The 21,657-nt window shown below is 37.5% G+C and overlaps 1 protein-coding gene and 1 long non-coding RNA gene across 4 annotated transcripts in view; one reads left to right on the top strand and one right to left on the bottom strand.

Annotated features, from left to right (window-relative positions):
• Positions 1–421: 421 nt before the first annotated feature.
• Positions 422–21,657, bottom strand: part of tjap1 (tight junction associated protein 1 (peripheral)) — an 82,030-nt gene continuing 60,794 nt past the window's right edge. For all 3 annotated transcript variants that reach the window (XM_083539985.1, XM_083539987.1, XM_083539986.1), the window contains 4 exons: positions 17,853–17,919; positions 11,052–11,159; positions 10,470–10,553; positions 422–8,070 (listed from right to left, as the gene is read on the bottom strand). In XM_083539985.1, coding sequence (XP_083396111.1) covers positions 6,625–8,070; positions 10,470–10,553; positions 11,052–11,159; positions 17,853–17,919 — 1,705 coding nt within the window. In that variant the 3' untranslated portion in view covers positions 422–6,624. The remainder of the gene's footprint in view (positions 8,071–10,469; positions 10,554–11,051; positions 11,160–17,852; positions 17,920–21,657) is intronic.
• The window catches only part of LOC310725328, a 130,134-nt gene continuing 127,887 nt past the window's right edge, over positions 19,411–21,657 (top strand). The window contains exon 1 of the long non-coding RNA XR_014533324.1: positions 19,411–19,425. This is a non-coding gene — a long non-coding RNA (uncharacterized lncRNA). The remainder of the gene's footprint in view (positions 19,426–21,657) is intronic.

The following is a 21,657-nucleotide window of genomic DNA, read 5'->3' as shown; positions in this document are numbered from 1 at the left end:
TAAATACCGCAAATGCCGCATTCCGCCAGAACAGAGAAAAGTCAGGAAGCACGTCTTCCTTGTACACCTGTGCAGGAAGCCAACACCATGAATATATGCTTTACATGGGATGGAGTGGAAGATCTTGAGTTGCCTGTTATTTAAACCTGTTGCACAGCTTTGGGAAGGATGTGAACACTGACTACACCCCAGACCTCCTACCTGACTTTACTACCACCCTTGTGGATGAAGGAACACAAAATTCCACAAAATCTAGTGGAACATCTTTACAAAAGAGTGGAGGTTATTATAACATTAAATGTAGATTAAATATAAAATAGGATGTTGGGTGTCCATGTTCGTCCATTTGTGGCAAAATACATTCGAGCAATTACAATCATTTAACACATTTGTGAATGAAATGTCAATTAAAAGAACCTCATTTTAGATTTAAAATAGGTTTATTTATTTTAAAATATGCATCAGTTTACAAATCAAGAAGATAAAATTAGTTGAGTATAACAGTCTTTTTTCCAATTTTTTTTTTTCTCTTTTGTAAGTTTTTTTTGTTTTTTTTTTACAGAAAAAAAACCAAAAAAAAACCCATACAAAGTGTCGCTACCTGACTATGAAACTTTACACAGTGAGATTTTAAATAGACATTGCACAGGAGTAGACAAGGGGAAACAAATAATAATAATAATAATAATAATAAAAAAACACTATTTAAAAGAGCGCAAATGAATGACAGTGAAACTGAGAAAATGTGATTTTTTTTTTTTTTTTTTTTTTTTACACACCGATCAGAAATATACCAAAAACAAGCATGTGGACACAGACTTTTACAGTTGTAGTTGTGTTCAAAATGTGCCTGAGTTATTAACAGGAAATCGAAATGATTCATTCTTTTGATTGTGCATTTGGGGATTGAGAAATACGTGTGAATATTTACAGCTTCATGCTTCAGAACTAATAGAAGGGGCCACATTTGGAACGTTCAAGTCAAGCGACCATGGTTGGGGAAAACAATACGTGAACTGAAATACTGTAAATTATCTAGTAAAGCAATTTTGCAATGGGGGGTTTAGTTAATTGAATGGCTTGTTAGCCTTTTGATGCAGCAGTACTTGAATACGGAAATCACTATTCAGTCACCTTTTGCCCCGAAGTCAAAAACTTTTATGAAAAAGAAAACTAGATCAGGAAATGTTTGCTGAGTTCAGCTCCATCACTTTATTCAACTTAAAGTAGTGTGAGTTTAGTGGGCCAGTTCCCCCCTTCATGCACATGGTTAGATATAAAGCTTATGGTAGGAGAAAATATATAAATTAAATTATTCCACATCAGAAATGTGGCACTGCAAGCAACCTGTCTGAACAAGTCCACAAAATACTGCAGTTTCTACCCAACACCGCTCTCATGTTGAACCTTTCTTTCACAGGCTTATTAAATAGATGATATCTGCAAATATCTGTACTGACACATTCTTATACACGTGCATTAGCATTGTGATCGCACACATCATCAATAAAGGTTTAATAATACCTCAATGTCATGCTGCCACACTTAGGAGCAAAATAAATAGAGCTCTTGCTGCACATTTAACATCTATCCCTTACATATGAAAGAAAGAAAAAAAAAAAACCCACACAGGAAAAGGGGTGAAAAAACAAGGAGTGCCCCCAACAGAAGGAAAACTGAATTGCAGGACAAGGATTTTCCCCTCCTAAAGCATAACTGAATATTCGATCAGCTTTTATGGATATTTAAAAAAAAATTCAAATAAGACTAAAGGCACATTCCTAGTATCTAATTTTTTTACCAAACTGACAAGTGAAAGTGACTATTACGTAACTTCTAAAAATCAAAATGGGGATGGATTTAGAATCGAGTGATTCAAATACAAATGTGCACAAGGTTAAAGGGGACTTAAATGTAGACTTAAAGGTTTAGTATGTGTCTCCGAACCACATTAAAATAAATCCTGCAGCCATTAAATTGTATTCCTTTACTTGAATCTGTCAACATTTTGCAACCCCTTTAAGCAGGTCACCTTGGATCAACGAAAGAAACCGTCAGTCAATTATGAACTCAATTATTGTAATGACAGGAAGTCATTACACTTCACCTCAGATGGTAAAGTCTATTTATACACCCAGTGCATTAGAGATTCATCTTCATTCATCTTGTGTAACTGTATGAATTGCAGAGGGACACATTATCACTGCCTTCCCTATCTTTATCTCCTTTTTTTTTTTTTTTTTTTTTTTTACATTTGCACGAATCTTGTCTAATTCATTGATGAGGTCCTGAAATATTTAAGAATGTCCATTTTTATGGGAATCTGACACACTGGTTCTTTGTCTCTTACTCTCCTTTAAGGACCATGAAGCTATTTTTGAACATGAATAGACATCAAATATTCAGCACAGAGGCTGGTTATAGTTCTACTCATTATGGGCTCTTAGAGTTGAATATGGAGGGAAAAAAATGATCGATGGCCCAAACTAGGAATAAAGAGTAAAGCATAGGATGTGGGAAAAGCAGATACAACCCTTCCACTACATCTCATATCCAGAAAACTGTCTTACATGGTTATTACACTTGTATTACACTTAATTTGATGCAATACTGAATGACCAGTGTGTGTCCAAAAAGACAATGAGTGCATGAGCGCTTCGAATGTCCAACACGGCCTGAAGTAAAGCGGAGAATTGTGGAGAAACCCAGTCTCCGTTTCAGACAACTTTGATCTTATCTTATTATCCTATTAACCTGAAGCCCTAAAACTTTCAGATTTACGACACCGCCTCAAATAAAAGACAATGTCTGTTTTAATAAAGCAAATATTAATCAGGCCTTACAGCAGGATTACCCAAACCTGAAAGGGTGTGCTTTGTGAAGGAAAGTTCTAAATGTTCCGTCTCATATATGTAAATATGTCGGTGTTGTAATACAACACAGTCCAATAGCTTAAAGCAGAAATGCACTATATAGACAAATATTTGTGGACACCTGACTATAAGATTCATCTGCACTTTATTAACATCACATTCCACACTTAGTCTAAATTTGCTGTTATAATAAGCTCCACTGGATTTTGGAGTGTGTTTGTGGAGATTTATTCAGACATAAAGGGGTTTTAATCCCAATTAAGATCTTCCACTCCAACGCATGTAAATTATATCTTGGTGGAGTTTTGCTTTGTGCACAGGGGCATTGTCATGCTGGAACAGGTTTGGGTCTTCTAGTGCAAATGAAGGGAAAATGTAATGCTACTGCATCTTAAGATATAATTGTATGCCTCCATCTTTGTGCTATTTGTTTGGGGAAGAACCACATATGGGTAGAAAAGTCAAGTGTCCCAATACTTTTGTCCATAGAGAATACTGGAACTTCTCAAGTGTAGCTGTATATACTTACCTGATGTTAAGCATGTAGTTTTTTTATTAGAATTAACACACTGATTGATCAAAGAACAGAAAAATAAATCATGAGAATGAATTATTATCTATGACGTAAAGCAAAGAGTTCAACATCCACTGACCTTTCAAGCAGAGAACTCAAAACACCTGTGTAACTGTCAATCATTCCAGATTCATTAAAATTAATCCAACTGACATTTTTATTCAAGGAACTGCTGTATTGGCATATTTCCTTCCTTTATAACATGCCCAAGGTTTGGCAGCCCTGAATTCATTTTTTGGTATTTTCCAACTCACCCACACCACCACCTCCAGTTTCAATACATACGAAATAAAGTATAATTCTGGTTTTGGAACAATGGCATAGTTGCTGCATGCATAGTTGTGTTTTCAGCTGTCAGATCCTTTAGATTGCTTTCAAATATTAATTACATTAAGTGTCGTATTAGAATAGTAAATTCATTCATATCACAAAGAAATACTTCGGTTAAACCTCTGCTTACTAAATGTTTTTTGAACAGGAAACTGAAATACACTCAAAACAAATATTTGGGCATTGACGTATTCCATGTTAAAATTACATTATGAATAGGAGCTGAATTTCAGCTTAAATGAAAGGGTATGTAGACTATCCTAATCATGTGAAGAGTGTAGTACTTTTTTTTTTCTTTCATAACAATTTATGACAAGTTATGAAAAGAATTTCACTGTACTGTAATGTAGGAGTTGACAAACATGGCTTCTTTAAGTCCTGGGTTGATTTTAAAGTACACCTTGGGTCATTTCCAACTGCACTGTGGAGACATATCCAAAGAGTATTCCCTAATCTGATTAGATAATATCACCGTTAACACATCAGAGTTTTTTTCAGCAGGAGAATCAGTTCCACTATTATTTATACATTGCCCACATCATAAAATTAGGGATTATGCTTTGGATCATTATCAGTTTCTTTCCTTCTCCATATTCTTCTCTTCCTACCATTTACAGTATCTGTTCATTTCTATCTCAACTGACAGAGCTACAGTATATGAGCTTTGGTGTACTGTACACTGGTCTGCTTTTGAGACTTGATCAGTGGGTTACATATTGTGGTAAAACAATCGGAATATAATCTGTCACAGCATTTTTAGAATGAAACAAAAAGCTGAACCACAAAAATGGTTTCCTTTGGACTTGTATATGGAGCAACAGGTTTCAACATTAAAATCAACTCTTAACTCTTATCGCTTTATGTAAAATAATGAGGGAATAGCACCTGGCCATGGAAGAGCTAAGCAGCCAATTACTAACAAATCCCTTTACTCCAATAATTTTTGTCCCAAAATATATCAAAAGTACTGTGGTATCTCACCCAATTTGGATGTAAAAACTCTCCGCATCCAGTATCCACTGTCTAATTTTAAATAACTTTAACAGTGCCCAAATACTTATGCACCTTACTATATGCTAACTACAAAGGGCCTAGATTTATGGCATTGTTGTAAACTATGATGACAACAGAAAAGGTCACAGACCTTTAAATTAGGAAAATTAATTCCGAGGGCCTTGAGAACAGTTAACTAATGTTAATTAAATACTCTTGATCTATGATCTAATTGATCTAATTTCTAATGCTTTAATTAATTAATTCCCAAAATGCTTTTATTATTTGTGTGTCAATTTAGGTTTTTATTATGGGGAAAAATTGTTCCTTTATGTAGTTTTCTGTGTCAGCATGCTCCAGGAACTATTTATATTTAAAATTATACTAATATCAGAGTATTGTTTTTGGACACAAATGTTCAATATTGATATAAATTCCTGTAGCTAATATCTTAAGAATATGTGAAAAATAACATACAGCATAAATTACATTCATCTATTTAAAGCCCTTTTCCAACATCAAGTGACGAGATCTTATTTTACCAGTTGGTGTTCCTTGACTGAAATGAAACCTGGGCTTTTTGGACATTCATATATAGATTTTTTTTGGCCTGCCTTTGAAGACAAAAAAAAATTATGAAAATTGTAACGGTATTTGAACTGTGAAATATATTCTGACAGCCACTGTATTTTGTAAAATACATTGTTTAAAAGTACGCTGTTGGCAACATATGAAAACTCAATACTACCTATGTGATTGGACACCCATATATAATCTTGTTTTCAATAGACTGAATGCCAGTTTGTGATGATTTTCTTGTGAAATAAGATGTTGAATAAAAGCAAAAACAAAAACAACTCAATCATAGAGACATTCATTTTAGCTAGAGGGTTCTTCTCCACAGCAGCTAAAAGTACATTCATTTCTATTCCACACATTTTCATTGTGACATCAGAGTTAATAAGAACTTCTTATATGTACCAAGAACTTAAAGGTTACAGATCAATGCATGGATATTATTTATAGCAAATGAAATTAAAATTGTTGAAATCTAGAGGATCAAACATTTGGATCAAAATGGGCATGTTGAAAAAAAGGAAGATGTGCAGCGGAGTGGGATTCTGGGTTTGGTTCTGAACTGAAAGCAGACATAAGGAATAATACATTTTAAAGGGTGATGGGAAAAAAAACATTAGTCATTTTAAAGGGTTAGGCACTGAAAGATTAAAATCCACTGGATCCCAGGAAACCTGCATAATCTGAACCGCACATCAGTATCTGGATCTCAGTCTAGAGCACCATCTCAGTTTAGTCTTTAGAGACAGAGGGCTCTTTTTTTTTTTTTTTTTTTTTTTTTTTTTTTTAACGATTCAACAAAAAGGGGTCTTTGCTTCCAGTTTCTGTGGTATTTTACCACCTTACAGTGCTATTTCATCTGGATGTCTTCCTCTAAATACAATGGCCAAACACAGAGGTGTCTTTATATGGCTATATCCTGTATTCTTCTTGTAATTTACACCACAGCTTAAAGATGTCCTGAAGATGTTGGAGCATGAAAAAAAGGAACTTCTTACACACTCATACATTCTTAAAGGATGTTTGAAGTAGATCAGACTTCTTGAAAGGTATAATGACTACCTTATTCAGTACTATAAATACTACAACTATGTGAACTTCTTGTTTCTGAGAAGATGCTCAAGTTTTACAGTAATAACCCATAAAAGAAAGCAGCCTGGATATTAGCTGATCAATCACCAATGTGATTCCTGCTTCCCTTAGTGGCCTGGTAAGACTTGTGATCCAACAAGCAGAAGAGCACTGTAGGTGAAGTAAGGAGCAGGGGGCTGGCCTCTCTCAATCTAGCAGGTTTCCGTGCTCTTGAGCCCTGGTAAGACTGTCCTTCCTGTTGAGGTGATGGATGCCCATCCTTTTGGGGCTCTTCTGAGGCCGACTGGAGCCACTCTGGTGGCGGTGAAAGGAAGGCTTTTCTGTGTAATCCTCCAAGCCGGCAAGGACCCTGGGGTTAATAATGGGAAATTCCTGTGGAAGAATGTCTCTCTCTTCAGCTGGGCTGCCCACAGACCCAATATCTTCAGCAAGTTCTTGCTGCTTGCCAGAGGATGGAGTGGACTCCACCAACACCATTGTGTCTCCACTAGCACCATCATCATTGTCAAGAGACATCAGCAATTGCTCGCTTTCTTCTTGCGAAAAGGTAGCACCATACTCACCCCTTTTGCTGCGCAGGTCTGCAATGCTGCTTGTATCAGTATCCAGACTGGACTCTCTGCTGGCCGTCCAACTTTGAGTAGAGGAGCCCTCTTCTCCATCGGAGTAAGCTCCACGCATGATACCTCTGTCTGAAGTTCCTCTGCCGGATTTGTTGCTGCAACTCCTCTGGAGATCCTTTACTGTCTCACTGCTAAAGGAGGTGCGGTTAACCAGGGTGCCTTCCGAGGATGGCGCAATCTTCTCCACAAACATTCGCTGCCAGTTGGTGAGCAGGTCCTCCTCAGAGCTACCTGAGCTGGCAAAGGCACTCGGTGGTTGCGGTGGGCTGCTAAAGGGACTTGACTGGCTAGACAACGGGTCAGTGAAATCACTCTGCTGGGGTGTTCGCGGTTGAGATGCACGTCCTCCACCTGAAGACGAGGAAGTCCCAGAACGCCAACCTCCATCAGACACAGCAGGGCTGTTGGGGACGGTACGCTGCCGCTCTCCAGCCTCCTCTTCGTTTTGTACGAGGCTAAGGGATATAGCCTGTCTTGTGGCGTAAGTGCAGTTAGGCAGTGGGCTGTTCTTAGGGATCTTTACCTTATCATCAGAGGAGAACTCGATCACTTTACGGCCAGGGTAGAGTGGATGTGGAGGAGGAGGTGTAGGGTAGGGGTTTAGCTTTTCAAAAGAGGATGTTGCTCCACTGTCAGCTGACTGGCCATCTGGACTACGGAACACACCATTAAGATGCGACTGTTCAGATCCGGTAGAGGTGCTAAGCTTAGTTTGCCCAGGGCCCCCGTTCTCTCGGCCAGCACGCTCATTTTGGGATCCAGTCATATCCACGTGGACAAACACATCCTCAGCCACTGGCCGTCCACTGCTGCTGGACTGAGCAGAGTTGAGAACAAGTGGTTCAGGTTTCTCAAGTACCCGCGCAATGACTGAGGTCGGCACCACATCAGCTGGAGTCAGGCTCAGCGTGTCTGGGTCCTGACTATGGGCTCCTTGAGGACTCTGGGTCTTATCAGGCAGACTGCTCTTCATATGCTTGTTAACCATCTCCTGCAGTTCATATGGCAACTAGAAAGCAAGACAGCAAAAATAGATTTCACAAACCATATAATTTCTTTCAGACAATATTCACCTTAAAAAAAAAAAGCTGTAATGTATATATTAGTGATCGAATATAATCTATAATGTAAAAATATTATAACAAAAATGTATTTTGATAGAGACTGCAGTATAATGGTATAAATAATCAATCTCTCATGATCAAGGTTATGCATGCAAGAACATGTCATTTACAGCTCTGCACACACACGGAAATATGTGCGAATAAATGAGATTCATCTACCATTCAACCTTGTGAAGGCAATTTCAGATGGAGGCAGTTTCAGGGTTTCCTTTTATTCAAAACCACCCAATGTCTCCAACATAGAATGGAAGGATAATGAAAATGAGATTGTAATTGAAAAGAAGGGGGGAAAAAATGAAGAAAAAGAATTTACAGGTGTAGCAGGCAGGCACTTAGACCATTTAGCTTACTCTGCTCCTTGATTGGATGAGGCCAACTGGGGCTTCATTGATTCATGGAACACAGGCAGGGCAGAGAAAATCTCTGATCATACTGAACTGCAAGGACCAGAAAAGCTCACTGCGTTTCATGCACACTTGCAAACACGACTCATGAATAATCTTTTTTTTGTTAGTGATCTTTATCTGCATGGTTTCCTTTAGTTTCCAATTTAAATGCCTCTTTTCAAATAGAGGCACTCTTTCTCTTTTCAGCAGAAGAGACATAATCCTCTACAACCAGTGAAGACAATAATTTATGTCCTGGACACCATTGAGTTTAACCATTGCATCAGACCCTTCAAATGTGTCAGCTCAAGTGCATGAACAAAAAGTCCACAAAAATAAGCAAAAGATGCACCATGACTTTGTGTCAGGAAAAAGCTAATCTTATCCAAATGATATCATGCTCCAATAGTATTCAGCAGTGGGAATCTGGTTGTCTGCTGCATACACTCACTGCTGCTGTCCTGTATTTTCTGTGAAAAGTACAATGTGCAGAATTTTCCTTTTGCCCAAGAGAACAAAAGATTGATTAATGTCCTAACAGCCATGCACACAGCCCACAAAGACCCATGACTACGTGCATTCCATTCTACTTTTATTTGCCCCAGTGTATTTTGTGATTTGGCTGTTTGGAAAAGTTATTTTTTTTTTCCAGCAACCAATGCTTACAGTGGGCATCCCTTATGGCATGCCTATTGCATCAGTTATCTATCATCTAATACATTATTATACAACATCCCAGAAAAGCAAACACAATTCAAAATCGTCGCAAAATATTTGCATGTTTTTCTATACTCTTCAAAAAATACAAAGACTCTGTAACCTCCCATTCTCAATTAATTAATTATAAGCAGTTCATTCAATACGCTCAGTATTTTTTTTTTTTTTTTTAGAGAAAATGCTTTTTTGTGTCATACTGTATATATTGAGATCATTTCACACTTTGGGATTTAAAGGGTACTTGTAAGTGCAATGATCGGTGAACAGAGTACCGTATTTTTTCCGGACTATAAGTCGCTACTTTTTTCCCACGCTTTGAACCCACATTTTTTTCCTGGGTTTTTGCCGGTTTCACAAGCTTCAAGCCAAAAAACTGAGCCCCATAATATTAGACCAATAATAGACCAATGCCGAACGGGTTCAAGTGAACTAATGAAACTCTTTATATTAAATCAGATGTGCTCCCCACTGAATCAGGCATATGGATACATTATAATATTTACATCATAAATATGGATGAGGTTCCTCTGACGTTTGACCTGCTGCTCACTCGGACTGTCAACAGGAAATGCGAATCATTCGTCAAGCTGAAAACAACTGGGCATGAAAAAACGCACTTCACCTGTGTTCTGAGCTGCACGGCATCGGGAGAAAAGATTCACCGATGGTGATTTTTAAATGCACGACGATGCCAAAAGATAAACTCTCGAGAGAAATTGTTGTGAAAGGAAGGAGGAAGACCGTGAACAATGACTTTCTTGGTAGGCTACTGTTTAGATACAAGTCATGTTACTGTCACTGTCTTTCGTTAAAGCCTGTGTAAAGTTCATCAGTTTCAGTGTAGACACGGCTTATAGACAGGTGCGGCTTATTTATGTTCAAAATAAAAATCTTTGTAAAATTCAGTGGGTGCAGCTTATATTTGGGTGCGCTTAATAGTCTGGAAATTACGGTATATTCAATTCAGGTAATTCCCTATGGAATGTCTGCAGCACACCTACACATAATAATGGATCTGGATATCCAGTTAGTTGATTTCACCATGGAAAATCATTAGAATTTGACACTATCACTATGGCGCATAAAGCGAATGAACTCACACAAAGACACGTATAAGCCTGTTAAAGTGCATGCTGAAAGGACTTCATGTATACAGATGGTTGTGCGTGCTCAACGCTTACGTCTGCAAACTTGTGGTTCCTGAAATGGGACTTGTTACACTTCAAAAGCTGCACAGCCAAATTGCAGTCCTGTCGATAGCGTTCCTGAAAGAGAAAAAAATGTTGAAAGCCAGGATTTTAGTACAAGATTTTTATCTGCTCATGTATTCAGCATCCATTCCTTCCAATTCTGAGTACCTTATCCAATGTGCAACAACACAGCCCTAGTACAGATAAGTTTGACAAGCTGTATCTAAGCCTAAGCCTAAGGAAAGGTAGACCATGTCTTAATGTGAGATTGCTGTTTCCATCTGGACAACTCTTTCAGGCGAAAGACTTGTCCAACACTGTAGAAAAAAGACCTGACAGTGCAGTTCTATAAAAGCTTAGCACTGAACCTCTTAATGTAACTTTCAATTTTCAGCTCCAATAGTTACCAATTGTAGTGCTACAACACTGACAACTCTAGTCCACTGTGTGACTGCAGTGCACACACACACACACACACACACACACACACACACACACACACACACACACACACACACACACACACACACACACACACACACACACACACACACACACACACACAAAACATACATTTAATTCCTCTAGCTTGTCAATAGTGTTCTTAGCATCCACAAGCTTGTTGGTGAGCTCCACTATCTCTTGATCCATGGTCTTCTTGTCTCTTTCCACTTTCCGAAGCTGCAAAAGACAGAGTGAGCAGAAATTACAAACAGCTCTCTAAGCAATTTTCTGAATGGATCAGGCAAACCCTTAGCTAATGTTTTACGTAAGAGCAGACAGTCATATCCTTATCGATTTACAAAAAAAGGTTCAAGCCTCTCATCATCAGATCTCTGTCAATGTCAGCATAAAACAAAGAGAGAGAGAAGAAAAAAAAAAAAAAAAAAAAAAAAAAAAAAAAAAAAAAAAGACAGAAAGAGACAGAAAGGGGGATTAAAAATAATGCATGACTACTACAAAAATAAAGGGCCAAAAGCAGAGGGCTGACATAAATAACCCAATAAATTGTATGTTAGATATGAGTAAATTACGTTAATGAGCAATGACTCCACATCATCTAAACAAAAGTGTGGCGATTAAACCACCTAGCTCTGAGTGTAGTACAGTATAAACTCACCGAGCACTTTATTAGGAATATTGTACTTACTCTGTGTATTTCTGTACATATTGTGACTCTCCAGGTCTACTCCATCCAGATGGTGTTCTATTAGATTTAGACAGTGACTAGGACAGAACTCACTCTGAAACTTGGTGCATTATCATGCTGGAAGTTGCCATTAGAAGGTAAATTGAAGCCGCGAAGGCTCATATACATTATGGCATTTAAGTAAATACCGATTGGGATTAATGTCCCCGAAATCCACCAGGAGAAACCTCTCACACCATTATTTCAAGTCCACCAGACTGGACTGTTGACACAAGCCAGGTGAGGCCCGTGTTGATGCTAAACTCCTCAGCAGAAATTGAAATTCATTAGACTACATCAACTATGTTGTTTGGATGAGCCTGCAAAAATCTCATGCTGTTTAACCTGATGTGATTTGCTGCTTTAGTCAATGCACCTCAAGGTTTAACATGTGCATTCTGTGCTCAAACCAGTATGGCCATTATCTCTCATAAACAAGGCAATTTCTTCCAAAGAACTGCTGCTCGCCGTATGTTTCTCTTTATTGCACCATTCGGAGTAAACTCCAGATACAGTTATGTGTGAAAATCCCAGGAGATCAGAAATAATCAAAACCAGTCTGTCTGGCACCAACAATCATGCCATGGTCAAGATCACTGAGATCGCATTTCCCCCATTTTGATGGGTGATCTACTAGAAAAAAACCTAACCAAAAAATGCTGGCCCATTTCTTAATGATTTTATCCATCATACTACTGCCAAACAAATGCTTATTTCAATAAATAAGTAGATGTACAGGTCTTTCTAATAAGGTGCTCAGTGAGAGTAATTTATTTCAGAATCTCTTCTTAGTTCAACAAGTAGACAAATCCAAAAGGGGGTGGGGGTGATTGAGACACAAAACCTTGCATAAGTAATTAAGATTAACTACACAGTATAAAGTGATTGATTTGGGAAAGAAAGCAGCTAATTTGAGTTAAGCAGGAAACAGTACAAAAGGCACATTTAAATATAAACAAGGCTCACTACTATCTCTTAGTTCCACATGCCCAATCAGGGAATTTGCTGACATCCTATAGACCACATAAATGTGCAGAATCTTTACCAAAGTATGCATAAATTAATTCCAATGTTGCAGAATGAATATTCCCTAAACCTCTGGGCTAGAAACCCTGCATATTAATTAGCTTGTTTAGAGTTAATTTATTTATAAATTGAGCTGCCTGCTATACAGTCCAGTCTGAAAGCCAATTCTTTTATTTTTGCTGTACACTGAAGACCTTTGGGTTTTAGATAAAAAAGATGAATATGAAACAGTTTATCGGCTTTCATTCACTGATCTTCTCTAGATTTTTGTATTTTGTCTGTTATATCAGACCACCCAATTGTAGCTGAGCAAGTTTGTTTAATCTCTGCTTCGCACTTTGTGTGCATTATTATTATTATTATTATTATTATTATTATTGAATATAAATTATTATACAGTGTCACTGTGGCCACACTTTTTTATTTTTTTGCACATTTAAATAAATTTTTCTATTTATTAAATTTGATTTACTCAATTTAATCTATATAATAAAAGCTTATTGCATTAATTAGATTTATTCTGTTACTACAAAATATACGTTTATAAATATTTTAACCAAGCAGGTATTTTATTTACAATTGTTTTGAAAATGTAAACTGTTTATGTTCACAATTGTTAATAATAATAAACTGTGTTGATAAAAAAAGACAAACAATTTTATGTTTTGCATTTCTTCCCCCTAACTGTACCGAAATTGAACCAAACCATGACTTAAAACCCGAGGTACGTACCGAACCGTGATTTCTGTGTACCGTTACAGCCATGTTGCAATGGCTCTGAATTTCTCTTTTCCCAGCTACAGTGTCTTTAGGCAGCTCTCTGGTTTTATTGTTGGTTTATCTTTCTAAACAACAAATGCAATCTTCACAGGTAAAAACCCAGGATTTAGTTCTAATAATTGTATAAACAGTCAATCTAACAGGACACTGCAGGAATATCCAATATTTCTGATCACCTTAAAAATGTGTGATCAAAGTTTGATATTTCTAGATTAAAAAATAGGAAATGTAACCTGAAATTCTGATCTGTCTTTTCATGTTCATCACTTGAGATCAAACCCAAATGTCTTCGGGGTAGAGCAAAAAGAATATACTTTTTGCAATTCCAGTGAGGGATTGTGTGTGTGTGTGTGTGTGTGTGTGCGTGCGTGCGTGTGCCTATTTGTCTGACAACAGCATATTAACAGCATTTTGGCTGTATATAAAGTCAGTGCCTGCGTTATGGGCCCACTGCATGGCGCTGAGAAAGCTGACAAAGTCAATGAATTTAATTGAATTGAGTGCTTCATAAAACATCACAGAAGTGACGAGCTAAGCAGGTCTGGGCTTCACACACAGTAATTTGAAAGAGCGTGTGATCAGATGTCTGGATATGACATTCTAAATACTGGCCTCTGAGCCACAGGGTATTTCCAGTACTAGACTTAAAGAGACATATAATAAACTCAGTGGACATATACAGCAAATCTTAAATAAAAGACATGAGGAATGTGGAGACAAGAAAAGAGAAGCGTACTCATAAGCGTACTATAATTTGCATTATTTATAATTTGATACGTTATGTGGATTGGTTGAAAAGCCTAAAGCCTCTCAGCAAGCAAAAAATTTCCACATGGCTTTTCCTAACACACCTGGAACGCATTTCTTTTTTGTACTCTTGTTTCCTGCCGAGATTTACAAGTGATTGCACAAGTTGAATATTCACAAATTCTTATATCCTACAGCAACTCCAAAAGGTAGTGCTTTGCAACCACCACGAAGGTGACGTTAAAGCACCGTCATGCAGAGAGAACAGAAGGGTGAGAGAGTAAAGACTGGAGATGAGATTTAAACTAATGTAGTTCGGACAGAAGAGAATGAGTGATCACGCAACTGCATGAACCCAGGTTTGACTGATGGCAGCCTGATGGTTGACGGTCGTGATGGCGATGTGAGATCCGAATCATGGCAGCATGAGTGGAGAAGCAGAAAAGATGGAAAAAGAAAGAAAGGAATGAGGGGCAAGAGGCACAGCATGATAGCAAACAATGAGTCATGGTTTATCTAGCTAAAAAAACATTAGGTAGCCTGCAATGAATTAATATATCTTATCTTTTTTTATTTGTTCTTTTTTATCACCCATGCGGCAAATTTACTGAGCATCTAAACTCAGCTTAGAATTTAGTAGTCAACCTAATATTTATTTCCATTTGACTTTATTTCAGAAAAGCGTACCACAATATAGCTACAAACACTGACAGGAGAAAGAATGTGACAATTATGACAATTACTTTGACCATCACTAGTCTGCAGAGGTACATGATGTTAAATTCTAATAACTAAAGGTAGTTGTCATTAATATGTGTAATAAAAAAAAAAAAAAAAAAAAAAAAAAATATATATATATATATATATATATATTTATAATTCCGGTCTTGAAGCGTGCGTGGCACTCAATACACCCCGAACGACTCTTGCAGCGTCGCCGAAAGTCAAAGGTACAGTGAGGAAAATAAGTATTTGAACACCTGAGAAAGTGAATGTTAATATTTGGTACAGGAGCCTTTGTTTGCAATTACAGAGGTCAAATGTTTCCTGTAGTTTTTTACCAGGTTTGCACACACTGCAGGAGGGATTTTGGCCCACTCCTCCACACAGATCTTCTCTAGATCTGTCAGGTTTCTGGCCTGTTTCTGAGAAACACAGAGTTTGAGCTCCCTCCAAAGATTCTCTATTGGGAGACTGGCTAGGCCATGCCAGAACCTTGATATGCTTCTTACAGAGCCACTCCTTGGTTATCCTGGCTGTTTGCTTCGGGTCATTGTCATGTTGGAAGACCCAGCCTCAACCCATCTTCAATGCTCTAACTGAGGGAAGGAGGTTGTTCCTCAAAATCTCGCAATACATGGCCCCGGTCATCCTCTCCTTAATACAGTGCAGTCGCCCTGTCCCATGTGCAGAAAAACACCCCCAAAGCATGATGCTACCACCCCCATGCTTCACAGTAGGGATGGTGTTCTTGGGATGGTACTCATCATTCTTCTTCCTCCAAAAACGTTTAGTGGAATTATGACCCAAAAGTTCTATTTTGGTCTCATCTGACCACATGACTTTCTCCCATGACTCCTCTGGATCATCCAAATGGTAATTGGCAAACTTAAGACGTGCCTGGACATGTGCTGGTTTAAGCAGGGGAACCTTCCGTGCCATGCATGATTTCAAACCATGGCATCTTAGTGTATTACCAACAGTAACCTTGGAAACGGTGGTCCCAGCTCTTTTTAGGTCATTGACCAGCTCCTGTAGTTCTGTAGTTCTGGGCTGATTTCTTACCTTCCTTAGGATCATTGAGACCCCACGAGGTGAGATCTTGCATGGAGCCCCAGTCCAAGGGAGATTGACAGTCATGTTTAGCTTCTTCCATTTTCTAATGATTGCTCCAACAGTGGACCTTTTTTCACCAAGCTGCTTGGCAATTTCCCCGTAGCCCTTTCCAGCCTTGTGGAGGTGTACAATTTTGTCTCTAGTGTCTTTGGACAGCTCTTTGTTCTTGGCCATGTTAGTAGTTGGATTCTTACTGATTGTATGGGGTGGACAGGTGTCTTTATGCAGCTAACGACCTCAAACAGGTGCATCTAATTTAGGATAATACATGTAGTGGAGGTGGACATTTTGAAGGCAGACTAACAGGTTGTTGAGGGTCAGAATTCTAGCTGATAGACAGGTGTTTAAATACTTATTTGCAGCTGTATCATACAAATAAATAGTTTAAAAATCATATACTGTGATTTCTGGATTTTTTTTTTTAGATTATGTCTCTCACAGTGGACATGCACCTACGATGACAATTTCAGACCCCTCCATGATTTCTTAGTGGGAGAACTTGCAAAATAGCAGGATGTTCAAATACTTATTTTCCTCACTGTATGTCATGCCACATGTCTCTGTGGCAGATTTGCCCAGTTTCACGTTTACTTTTTTGTTCTCACTTGCTGTCCATGATTAAATCGCAGACATAGTAATACTTGTGGTCAGAATCGCAGAATTAGTTTAGAAACATTTTGATACCACCTTGTACCCTTACCAATAAAGTGACTTTGCAAAAATAAAGTCTAAATGTATTTATTTTCTTCCATACCTGTAGATGGTTGGTAGATGATAAACAATAAAAGTGAAGCATGTTTGTACAATCAGCTTTAAATTCTGAAAGAGCTCTGTTAATGTGTAAATTGTTCTCACACAACACACAAAAAGCCACTGCTAAGAGTCTGGATCTCTATAAAGTACTGGCGTTTGTGAATCTGGGACTTGAATGGGCAGATATACATGTTCTATTCAAAGTACTGTAATACTAATGGGAAACGAAAAGTGAATTGTTGCAGTGCTGGGCCAAATAAATGTTGATGAATTTGGCATTGAGTTTGTTACTTTCTTTCTACCTGTTGTTGTTGCGCTTTCTCTTTTGTATGTGCCTCAGTAAGTTTAGTGCTTTCACAGAAATAAAGGTTCTCACAACTTTGAATGAATGTTTCTCGGATGCTGACATACTACTCCCTCCATTATTAGTCTCTCAGTTAATGCCATGTAAGGTGCAAACTTCTAATGTAACATAGAGCAAAAATTCTATCATTGCCATGCATGTGTTTATGCACCCAGATCCTGAACCCTACATCAAAGTGTAGATTAATAGTGGGAGGAGGTACAGGGGCATGAACAATGCACCTTTCTAAGAATTATTTATGTGAATGATCAGTTGATTGGAAACCATTACTAATTAAAAAAAAAAATCCCAATTGTTCAGAACTATTATTTTTCACAAATGTTTTTTATTGATCATTTATTTTTTTTTTGCAGATACTGTATACTCGGTCACTGAGCATAATAAATAATTCAGGGTTCAAACATCTACCGCATTTGGCAGACACCTTCCGGAGCGACTTGCGAATGTGAGAGAAGCAGCATCCTGGCTATGAGGATGTAAGAAATTGTTTAACATGCATGTTAAAGGTTTGTCAATGTTAAGGAGCCTAATCAAATCCCTGTGGCACGAAGAAAGACAAACGCGGTCCCAAGTCCCTCTGAGCTGACTGAATATTATTGTATTAGTGAAAGCAAGAGAAAGAAAATGAAAGGCATCTGTCACTAAACTGAGTGTAAGATATACAGGGGAGAATGATTACCAAGGCATGAAGCTTCTCCTCCAAATCCTGGTTGGCTCTCTGTGAGGCTGTGTAGCTGTTCTGCAGTCTGTTGGACAAATACACATAAGTAACAGCACTGGAACAGGAAAAAACACTGCATTTTGCACCAGCTCTTCACCCCCCCCCCTTTTTTTTCTCCAAAAAATTATTGACTATTAATTAATACACACAGTACAGGGGCATTATTCTCCGTGAAGCATTCCTGGAAACAATATGAGAAGAAAAAAAAGTAATTAATAAAAAAAAAAAAAAAAAAATGGCATCTTATTCTAAGACGTCCTTAATAAGGCAGCACAGAGAGAAGACGGGTATTTTCTGGGTTTAGATTGCAGATTAAAGGTGAGCAGGATAGCCAAATAGCCCTCTGGCACACACAAATGGTTTTTTTTTTTTTTTTTTTTTTTTTTTTATGCACATCTTACACTTAGAGAAAATGAGCGAAAAAGACAAGAAAGAAAGCAGCCATGCGTTTAACACCACAACCCATTATCTCTTGCCTATACAGATATCCAGAGGATATGCAGTGTTTTCATAGTATGGATACAACAGATAATTGGCAAACATTGCGAATAAAATGTACAGAAGTGCTTCATTTTCCCCCCTGCTATTTCAAATGAATGGAAGTCCACGGAAATACATTTCGATATAAAATGTGTTCAGGCATAGGATATGTAATTTCATAGTTGTGTGCCTAGATACATCATTCAACATTAAGAAACGTGATGAATCTCCCGCTATGCTACTTCTTTTTGACTGCAAACAGTGTTCACATCGCTTAGAGGTTATTGTTATTTTTACTTGCCTAAAGCATTTGAACACATTTCCCACTGATTTCTTGTTACTTTTCTCGTACTAGAGACAAACTCATTTACCATTTTCCACTTATGTCTGGGGAGAATAGACATATAGATACATACATACAAAGATACATACCGTATTTTCCGGACTATAAGCCGCTACTTTTTTTCCACGCTAAACAATGAAGTGGCTTATTTATGGATTTTTCCTGGGTTTTTCCTGGTTTCACAAGCTTCAAGCCAAAAAACTGAACCCCATAACATTGGAAGAATGAAATTGCAAAATGGGTTCAAGTGAACGAATTAAACTCTTTATATTAAATCAGATGCGCTCCCACTGAATCGGGCCGCACCACAGCATAAATATGGATGAGGTTCCTCTGACGTTTGCCCTGCCGCTCACTCGGACTGTCTACAGGAAAAGCGAATCATTCGTCACGCTGAAAACTACTGGGCATGAAAAAACGCACTTCACCTGTGTTCTGAGCTGCACGGCATCGGGAGAAAAGATTCAGATGGAAGATGGTGATTTTTAAACGCACGACGATGCCAAAAGATAAACTCTTGAGAGAAATAGTTTTGAAAGGAAGGAGGAAGACCGTGAACAATGACTTTCTTGGAAGGCTACTGTTTAGATACAAGCCGTGTAACAGACACTGTCTTTCGTTAAGTTCATTAGTTTCAATGTAGACACCTGCGGCTTATAGACAGGTGCAGCTTATTTATGTTCAAAATAAAAATCTTTGTAAAATTCAGTGGGTGCGCCTTATATTTGGGTGCGCTTAATAGTCCGGAAAATATGGTACTTAAAGCACTCTTTATGCACGACAAACTTAAACCTGGAACTTAATCATTCCAATTTGTAAAAATAACTAGAGACTTTAAATCACAAAAGAAATTAAAACATACATGGACATCAGCAAAAGTTTATGGGCACCTGACCATAAGGTTGGTATGTGCTTTTTTTTAACATCCTATTCCAAATTTAGTCTTCTTGGAGCTGGCATTGTGCACACAGGCACAGTCATGCTGGAGCAGGTTTGGGTTTCCTAGTTCAAGTGAAGGAAAAATCTAATGCTATCGCATCCAAAGACATCCTAAACATTTGTGGGCCTCCAACCAATGGCTGGAACCACATATTGTATGGCTGGAAAAGTCAGGTGTCTTAATACTTGTATTGATTAGTGTATATTCTGTTTAAGCAGCCAATTTAAAATCTCTAAATACTATGCAACAATAATTAAAATTGTGTGTGCTGAAAACAAGCAAAATAGAAAAAGAAAGCAATGATTGATTTGATGTACCATTATAAAGTCAACCACACAGGAACCACCTACTACTGTTTGTTGAGTTATGTCAAGTGTTATCAATATTGATGCATCAGAGTCAATATGCAATTAACATTACGGCGGAAACTGCAATTTCCGTACAAACGCGGCCCGTATTGACGTTTTTTTTTTTTCATTGCAGCTATTTGCTTGAGCAGCAGGTTTTAAATTCAACATGAAATCTTACAATGAAACACTAAACATTTGATATTTTGACAAAGCCATGCAATTCCAGGCATTATTTCATGCCTGTATCCTAATTTTGATTAGTGTAATAGAAAAACAATTCTTGTTATAGATTTTACTGTTGATGCTATTAAGATATATAATGCTCACATTGGTCCACGGTAGATAATAAGCCCAATATATTCATCCACTCATAGTGAAAAAGCATTAAAAAGGCATTGAAGCTCCATGATCCTGAGGATGAAGAAGTTGAAGGCAATTTGAATTAAATAGGTTTAACTGCACAATAAATTCATTACTAACCCATTTTTTCTTTTTGGTTGCATGCATACAAACCCTACCTTAATCTCTTAAACAATAAAATTCTGAAACATGTTTTTTATGGCATCATTTTTCTTACTTATAATAATAAAGACTAATAATAGGGATTTTATTTTTTATTAGACTAACATGTGTTTAAGAAACTTTAGGTCAGTCAGCAAAAATATTTAAAAAGATTTCCTGAAACCAATGAAAATTAGCAAAAAGAATGAGGGGAAAAAAAAAAGAAAGAAACATCTACATATATAAAATAACGTAAAAGAATTGCCTTATTGACATGACGTTCAATACCTATAGTTCCAGCTTTTCCGGTTAAATTTAATCAAACTAGTGCAGAAACTATTATTTGCAGTGTTTTGACTGCAGTGAATTTGTGATTGTAATAATTGTCCCGACGACTAAAAAAAAAGTAAAGAAGTTCCTCCTGCTAGTGCTACTAATAATCATGCTATATCATTGGAAGATTTTCCATTTTGTTAGGTACATTCCTGTACTCAGTTCTCTTTTACACACTGCACTGTGTAATATACAGTAGGTTTTGTGTATTTTTCCTACACTGTCTCTGTATGCTTAGCATAGTTTTGAATCATGTAACATTTTATATATATATATATATATATATATATATATATATATATATATATATATATATATATATATATATACAGTGGGTACGGAAAGTATTCAGACCCCCTTAAATGTTTCACTCTTTGTTATATTGCAGCCATTTGCTAAAATCATTTAGGTTCATTCTTCTTCCTCATGAATGTACACATAGCACCCCATACTGACAGAAAAACACAGAATTGTTGACATTGTTGCAGATTTATTAAAAAAAGAAAAACTGAAATATCACATGGTCCTAAGTATTCAGACCCTTTGCTCAGTATTTAGTAGAAGCCCCCTTTTGATCTAATACAGCCAGGAGTCTTTTTGGGAAAGATGAAACAAGTCTTTCACACCTGGATTTGGGGATCCTCTGCCATTCCTACTTGCAGGTCCTCTCCAGTTCTGTCAGGTTGGATGGTAAACATTGGTGGACAGCCATTTTTAGGTCTCTCCAGAGATGCTCAATTGGGTTTAAGTCAAGGCTCTGGCTGGGCCATTCAAGAACAGTCATGGAGTTGTTGTGAAGCCACTCCTTCGTTATTT

This window comes from Silurus aristotelis (assembly GCF_946808225.1).
Source record: "Silurus aristotelis genome assembly, chromosome: 4".
Lineage (NCBI taxonomy): Eukaryota > Metazoa > Chordata > Actinopteri > Siluriformes > Siluridae > Silurus > Silurus aristotelis.
This window is presented reverse-complemented; position numbering and strand designations above follow the sequence as displayed.